General features: G+C 39.9%; 1 protein-coding gene across 1 annotated transcript in view; it reads right to left on the bottom strand.

Annotated features, from left to right (window-relative positions):
• Nucleotides 1–8786, bottom strand: part of samd4a (sterile alpha motif domain containing 4A) — a 30109-nt gene that overhangs the window by 7684 nt on the left and 13639 nt on the right. The window contains exon 8 of the mRNA XM_035651997.1: nucleotides 5077–5160. Coding sequence (XP_035507890.1) covers nucleotides 5077–5160 — 84 coding nt within the window. The remainder of the gene's footprint in view (nucleotides 1–5076; nucleotides 5161–8786) is intronic.

Below are 8786 nucleotides of genomic sequence, written 5' to 3'. Positions count from 1 at the left end.
TGAACTCAGTGACATATTTTATGGATATTTCATGTTATATTCAAAACTGTACAATGAACCCAAACAGTGAACTCAGTAACTGCAGGAAGTATGTGTACAACGAGTGAATTTCCGGTTTAGAGAACTTTTTATACAATTCTCTGTCTGTATTATGTATTTTTAACAGACTTAATCTTGCCAAATTCAGTGTTTTCCTGTCCCTGATGCTTTATATTATTATTATTATTACTATTATTATTATTATTATTATTATATCTATTAGACAATTTCTTCAACAATTTACATTCACTTTTCTTCACAGAAGTTGAACATATAGGCCTCCTGTGTATATTTTTAAAGTTTTTTTTACACGCCTTAAAAATCAAGAAGGCCTCATGACCCCCCATGAAGCACCTAGGTTGGAGAGCACTGGTATAGAGCGGCGCCCTGGTGGCTCGCCTTGTGGAGCGTGCGCCCCACGTGTGGAGGCTTGGTCCTTGCTGCATGCCATCCCCAATCTCTCTCTCTCTCCCCACTTTCCTGCCTTTCTCCAGCTGCTATCTAATAAAGTCTATAAAAAGCCCCAAAAATAGGCTTTAAAAAAGAAGAAGATGGATTTCAGATCTCGTAGAAGTCAAGCACCAACTTAAATCTTGGATTTATTTGTCCCATGTGAGTCAAACAGATGCTTCATACCCTGTTCTGGCTTTCTGCCTTTGGAACAGATCTCCAAAGTTTGCTAAAACTAATTTCACCCACAGTTCTCATTTATTTCATCTCTTACATTATTAAATGTAATTTTCTACCATTCTTGGGTCCCTTTATGATGCTGGTCGTCTTGTTCCAGGCTTTCTTTGTAATGACTCATTCTTCCTAACCATGTTTGTAACCCTGGAGCATTTATTACAAGCAGCGTATGAATAAAATTTCATCTGATTGCCATGAACTTTCAGTGAAGGCCTGAAGCTTTTCTGACATGGTGAACAGTGAGGGGCCCGAGCCCACACTGTCATAGTGAGAGAACAACACATCTGTCAAAATACTGATAGAGCCTTTCAGAGGAAAACAACAGTCTGACAGCTGTTGCCTCTGGTGTGGCTGAAGAGGAAAATGTTATCAAGCTACGCACTGGTGGACATTTTGATTCCACAAAAATAAAGCCTCGATCAAGATACTGAAAGGGCAGGTTAATGTCATTGTGAGCTGTTGTTGAATAGCGCCGCAATGTACACAATTACATCAAGTGCAATCAGACTGGCTAAGGCTGTTGAATGTGTTTAAGTTTGATGGTAAAATTGATTGGTTTGATTGGTCATTCTCCCAAAAGAGTCTCCTGGCACATTATCAAAAAGATCTGTTTGTTCTTTTTTGTGCAGTTTGATGTCCTGACACCTTACTGATGATTAATTCACATTGAATTTCAATTTAATACACTTACTGTGTAACTCAAAAGAAACTCACAGTGGTTTGTTTTGATCTTTTGTACTTTTTGTATGAAGTACTGATCAGAGCTCTCTTTTTCATAAATTAAATGGGACGTTCCCTGTCAGCACTCTTTTTAACGTAACCTTAACTGGTATCATAGGTAACACCTTTTATTTACCCTTTTATTTCATGTAAAAATGGCTGCTGTGAAAAAGGTCTACTTACTACATCTTTCCTCTAACTGTAACATTAATTTGGCCACAGCACAGGCTAAAATACAACTAAACTTTTCCAGGACAACATAGATTATATCCAGGCGTTTTTATCAGTTTGTAGGTGTTTCCATGACTGGAAAACTAGTCTTTCAATGTCCAGATTTTCCACTTTTTCCAGGACACGTTGGAACCCTGACTGTGTGGATCTGAATGTAACTCATGTTGGAAACATTGATGAAGCAACAATATAACTATATAACTATATAACATGTCAGACGCTGTGACAAATACATATTCATTAAAAATTTCGAGGATAACACAAACACAAAAAAAACCTCCACTGAGGTCGTCTCCAGGAAGACGATGATAATACAAGAGGACTAAGACACTCTGAACCAACACAGAGGCTACATTAAAATACATCTGAGTGTGGCCACTTCTTTAGTGTTCACCGAGCGCACATACCTACAAGTAGGGCTGCACGATACGGTAAAAAGAATCATTATTCTGACAGAGTTTGTTATATCGATCATTTAATGGGAATCATCACTTTTGAGTCACAATTTTAAAGGACCGGTGTGTGGGATCGCGTCTGTATTTGAAGACTTAGGAATGAGAACGGGCTGTGTGGAGGAGAAACTATGGTGGCTGTGAAAAAAAACAAACAAGCACAGCCAGTGTTTGGTTTGTCCGTTCTGAGCTACTGTAGAAACATGGCGGTTCAACATGACAGTCTCCATGGAAGGCGACCTGCAGCGTCTGTAAATAATAACGTTTCATTTTAAGTTAACGAAAACTATTCTTATATTAAGGTGATTGTATACTAATGAAAACATATCTATTAAAATGACATTTGTTGGGGTCTGCACCAAGCAAACATGTTTTCTTACATTTGTAGACCAGAGCATCTCTGGAGAACTACAGACAATAATAGTAACTTCATTATAACGCTGTTTGTCTCACCTTTTACCTTCATCAAATTGAATTGATGCATCTATGTTGTATTTTGTTTAGGTCAATTACAATTGAGCCAGAGCTTGTAAATTAAAGCCACTTGGACTCTTGAAAATAGTTTGCTTCTTGAATTTTATTTTTAATTTGATTTTGAATCTGATCACAGTTCTTCTCACTTCTCTTCTGAACTATTGTTTCAGTAAAATCGCTACATAAACTCAATAATATATCACTGGAAACAGAAACAGACAGCTTTCCTTTTAGCTTATTCATAACTCACTGTTGTAACAAGTGTGCTGTGGTTGTAACAACTGTGGACAAAGCAGGTGGAAATATCGCTTTTCTTCCTTGTACTTGAGTTGTCATCAACCTCTTTGCTTTCTCTCTGTGTGTGTGTGTGTGTGTGTGTGGAGCTGAGCCCTGCCCTCTGGCCAACCATAAATGAAAACAAAATGTGGTGAGAAGTCTCAGAATCAAATTTTTCATCTTTTCATTCGGCCAAAGTGCTGTGAAAAAACTCTCAGTATCTTGTGTATAAAAAATGTTTTGTTGGTGCCCTCCAACAGTGGTTCCCAATCTGGGGGTCGGCAAAGCTTCATGGAGGGTTAGGGTTAAAAGTTCAAAAACTCACACAGTAGGCCTATATGTCAGTATTTGGTTCATTTATGTGAAGAAATGTAAATGCAAGTAAAGTAAGTTGTCTAGCAGAACAATAGCCAAGTGACAGGGACAAGAAAACTGTTCAAAATGATAAAAGAAATACATAATACAGATGGTGAATTGTGTAAAAAGTTCTCTAAACAGGAAATAATTTACTCAAAATTCCTCCAAATCACTCGTTTTACACATACTTCTTGCAGTTACTGAGTTCGTGGTTAGGGTTCATTGTACAGTTTTGAATATAATACGTTCATAAAATATGTCACCTAGTCAGTTTAATAAATGACAGAAAAGGGGTCCCTTAAGGTAAAAGCTTGGGAACCACAGACAGCTCATGATGTGCGCTGACAAAGCTTTCCAAAAACACCCAACAGACGACTCAGATTCAGTTAGAGAGTTCTGTTTCTGAAGGTCACCACAGTCGGCTGAATGTTTGGGTGTGAGAGACTAAGAAAGTCTAAAAAAAACCTTTAAGAAGGAGTTTCTTCAGTTAAACGCACTCCTTCGCTCTGCTCTCCACCTAACACACACACACACACACACACACACACACAATGCAGCACTTGTCCACCGTTCTGTGCCGAGCACTGAGGCCCACTGTCTTTACCTCAGTCCAGTTTTAGGATGGAGGGGAGGAGTTGGCACCGACTTTAACTCAAACTAAAATTCACTGTACTGTACATGGGAATATTCTGCTTAGGTCACCAACTGACTGACATGACTAAGGCCATGTTCACTAAAGAAAATGCTGATGTAAAAGTGATTCTTATGTGTTCAAGGTTCAGGTTTACCATCTATAACAACAGAAACAACAGAAAAATGCCTGTATCTCCTCCGGTGGGTCATTCTGTCGTACTCCTTTCTCATAAACAGAGCTTATAATAATCAGACCTCCCTTAACAACTGCACATCATCTCCCAGAAGCTAGTCCACACTAAATGTGAGAATGAGAGTTTTCTGCTAAAACAACTCAGCTCTTCCCATTTTATTTCCCCTCTGAGCTGAACTCGCCTCGGCTGTTGACAGAATCGCTGTCAGATTTCAAACTTGGCGAGTTTTGGGCCCGCTTGGCCAGACTGAACCAACCAAATATAACAAATCTGAAAAAACCTTGTTGGGCTCCAACAAGTCTGGAGTTATCGGTGGGCTCCAGACTTCTAAGCTGTTCGCACAACAGGATAATTGACTGAGAGTTGGAGAGGGCCAATCAGCCTCAAGATCAGCGTTAAGATCAACTACAGTGATCCAACCTGAACGTGACTCACTCACTGATGTGACTTTTGGACACTGTGGAGTTTTATTTTGGCTTTGAACATAACACAGAAGTTCTGGTTGAGTCAGATCCAACTGCTGGCCTTTACAGAAGCTTTTATGACTGAGGCCGAGGGGAGATGGAAGCAAGAGTCCTTTCTTAAGGCTCGAATACACTCCTGAACGGAAACGTTTAGCCGATACGCTCTTGCTTTTGTTTATCATTCTTGTCTTCCGTCCCTGGCAACAAAATGAAGAAATCAAATACACAAAACAGCATTAAAATCAAACAGCGGCACGGCAGCCAGGAACCAAAGTGGATTAATCCTCAACAGCTGAGATAATTCAGTTGAGACGACGAGGACGCAGGCTGCTCTCTGCAGTGGCGTGTCTCAGACTTATTGTCTGACCTCACTACCAGACGGTCAACAGAAACCTGGACAATATGATAATCATGTATAGAGGGATATTAATAACTACATTATTCTATGATATCACATCCTGATTAAAAGACAGGATGAGCTTTGTAACCAGCGTACATGTTCTTGTATTGTGGTTTCATAATCCGGAGCTATTAAAAACTGTGTGTTACCTCCCAAGGCGTGCTCTGTCATACTCAGACACAGAGACTCAAGGCGATTGTTGATGTCTGGCTCTGTCACCGGTAGCTGAAGATCTGTAACGAGAAACAAAAACAAAATTTTAATCGGTGAGTCAGCATCGCCGATTCAATTATATTCATATTAAAGAGATGATGTGAATAAAATGCCCTCATAATGGTCAAAGCAAGTTCAACAAGTAAACAAAAAGCTACATTTAATCAAATTACAAATGATTTAATACAGTTGATCTTCTGTATAGTCAAACTTTATCAGTGTTCACTAGTTCCTGCTGAGGAGCTACATTAAATCAATTACTTCACACATTAAGAGTGAGAGGCCTAATTACACAGAATCATGATAATCCTTAAAGTTTCCCCCTTTTTACATAAATCAGCATCAGACGAACTGGCAAAGGACAAAAGAAATTCACATCAGTCCACAGAGACAATGCCGTCCACTCAACCAGAGTGTAGCCTCAATAATCAGATTAAACCACACTCCAACTCCAGCACTCACACACACACGCTACATCCAAACAATGTGTGTGTGTCTGGAATCTGGTGACAAAATATGACAATGAAACTGACATCAAGAGTTTGATATTGATCGCATTAATCTATAGAGCAGTGATATACCGGCATCATTACATTACATTACTTTTATCTCAGCACTTGGCTCACTTCTGTGAAGTAAAGTAAATTGTCTAATAGAACAATGACCAAACATCAAGGACAAGAAAACACTGAATCAGTCAAAAAATAAGCCTATTAAGTCTGTCTGATTGTTAAAAATGATAATACATACATACATAATACAGACAGAGAATTGTATAAAAAGTTCCCTAAACAGGAAATAATCTGCTCAAAATTCATCCAATTCACTGGTTTTACACAAACTTCTTACAGTTACTGAGTTCATTATTTCCACTAACTATACAGTTAGTATAAATATAATATGGGGGATGGGTCAGGTACTCAGGTCATGTGACTTAATGCAAACATTCAAACCTGCTAACCTGAACAAAACCACTGGCCATGAGGTAAAAGTTGTTATTTTTTCAGGTTTTAATATAATTTGATTGTTTCTTAAGGTTGAATTTATATGTTTTGTTAAAAAATAATGAATCGCATTTTAACAGCTTTGATAATCAGGGATTAAATGTCTGTTAATAGTCAAACACAGATATATGCGTGATTTGAAGCCTACACTACACTTAAGGTGTGAAATATTGATTACTATTTATTTTACTCTTAAATATGTATTATTGATAGATTCACCAGTGTTCACATGATCTCTCTTTCTCTCTCTCTCTCTCATACACAGAAGTTTGGGTAAAATTACAAATTACATACAGGTACATATAAGGCATTCAGAACATATGTGAATAATAATTGTTGTCACTTTTTTAAACTTTTTATACAAAATATGAAAGAGAAGCTAATTAATTGTTTAGAAAATGTTTTAAAAGATTTAAAAATATGAAAAAATTTTACATTTACACCCTAAATGTTCACTGTATCTCAGGAGATCCAGTTTTTAAATTGGAAAATAGAGGTCATATTTTGAAAAAAGTCATGACATTGTGTTATTTTAGAGAACATGAGAAAAAAGCTATTTAATTAATTTCACAGTACATTTATACATTAAATTAAACTTAAACACCCAAGTTAAAACAGTAACTCTCAGGTGCTCGTTGCTGTCTTGACCTCAACTGCAAGCAGGGTGGAGACTGTTTAGCAGAGGGTTGGGTTGAGGCTGGAGGGGGGAGGAGAGGGGGGAGTATGTGTGTGTTAGGGGGTGTATTTGGGCCACATTACAGCCTAGCAACCCCTTCCAGCCATTTAGTCCTCAGCTGAGTCTTAAACACAGGCTGGGCAGTGAAAATCCCTTGTGGCCAGAGAGAAAAGCTGAGTTAGGCCCAGTAGTCCACACTGGGCTATTTATAGGCTCCAAATCCCACCTCCCTCTCTCCCCCGCCAACGCTGCCCCACACACCCCTCCGCCCCCTGTACACACAGACTTACAGCGACACAAACACTGTACACACACACTTTTTCCTTCATCCTGTCTTTTTCTCTGCTGTGTCTCACTTAATAACTCTCTTTATCCATCTGCTGGCAGAGAGAAAGACAGAGACAGAGGAGGGTAAGAGGGTGGTGGTGGTGGTGGGGGGGTGAGAGAGGGTCCTTTCAAATCAGTTACTCTGGCCGGGACCCAGCTATACCCACCCTTGAGGGTGACTGCTATGCGTGCATGACTCTGCAGAGTTGTCAAAAAAGGAGAGATGGACGGATGCAAAGAAAGAGGTCGAGAGAGGGAGAGAGAGATGGGAAAGTTAAGAGAGAGAGAGAGAGCGAGAGAGGGAAGGAAAGTGGGCCAGGGTGCCCTGTCCCCGCTGCACAAAGAGCCTCATTGTGAGACTCCTCTGACTCTTTCCTCCCTCCCTGCCTCTATCTCTTCCTCTCTCACATACAGTCCACACTCTCCCTCCCTCCCGCTTGCTTTTTTTAAATCTGTTTTTCCTCTTCATTCTAAAAAGAGGACATTTCTGGTGTGTGTGTGTGTGTGTGTGTGTGTGTGACAGAGAGCGGAGGAAGTCCCAGCTCGTCCTATTACCGTCCCCTGTTCCTGTGGGACAAAGTCCAGTCAGCAGAGGCTACTAAAGGTCGCTCTGCCTGGCGCCGATGGTTACCATGACCCAGGCCTGTGTGGACACGGTGAGTGGGGGGGGGGATCGGAAATGATCTTTCACAATTAAAAAATGCCTGTGAAATTTAATCTAATCTTGCATTCAAACCAGAGCCAATGACTGGGCAATTATTTCCACTGTGTTCTGGGAGAGACAATACACCGTTCTTGTGCTAAACAGGTTTTTCATCTCGGTAACAACGAGAAAGTGAATAAAAAGTCAATGTTCTGAGCTTCATATGAAGTTGGGTGTCAAAATAAATGAACCTAGATCGAACAGAAACACTAACAGAGTGGTGTGTGTGTGTGTCTATGCATTGTAAATATTGTATACATGTAATTTTAACAATGAAAGTAATATGTGATAGTTTATATTTTTAGGTGCAAACCGGCAGAATGAGCACCAAAATGCGTCAGCACCCAGGGCAAACATAGCACCATCATGTCCGAACCAGCGCTTGAACTGGACCAAAACCTAAATCAGCACAAACATAACCCCTAAACACAACATAATCTCAATTATCTTGGCAGTATTTATTTTTATGAGGACATTTTCAGTGCTGTTTTCTTAGAATTAAGCTAGCTACGCGTTTACACAGAGACATAGTTACACAGGCATGTAGGAGTACCTCACCAGCACTGCTGTAGGCTACACAGGGTTTCAGAAAAACCAAGGTCCAAAAACAGGACTTGCTAGGGGGGGTTTGGGGCATCAGAGAAGTTATTTTTAGACAATTATTTCACAACATTTGAAAGATTGTATACCCCAGTATCGCCAATGGGGGGTATGGCCATGCTCACCAGAGGTGGCAGTAAGGGTACTCGTGTGGACAAAAATCTCAAGTGCTGGTACTTGTTACTGGTAAGTACTGGCCCATTTCAGCCACTGGTTAGAAATACAGCAACCGGACACAAACAATCAGTGTGTGGTTACAGCATACGTCTGCACAGGCAGTCAGGAAAGTCAGACGCTGGCTGTTTAAAGTTCAATTCATGAAAGCAGTATGACCAA

This window comes from Morone saxatilis, unplaced genomic scaffold (genome assembly GCF_004916995.1).
Source record: "Morone saxatilis isolate NCDOM2014 unplaced genomic scaffold, NCSU_SB_2.0 Contig11, whole genome shotgun sequence".
Taxonomy (NCBI): domain Eukaryota; kingdom Metazoa; phylum Chordata; class Actinopteri; family Moronidae; genus Morone; species Morone saxatilis.
The sequence above is the reverse complement of the archived record's forward strand: the minus strand, read 5'-3'. Positions and strand labels throughout refer to the sequence as shown.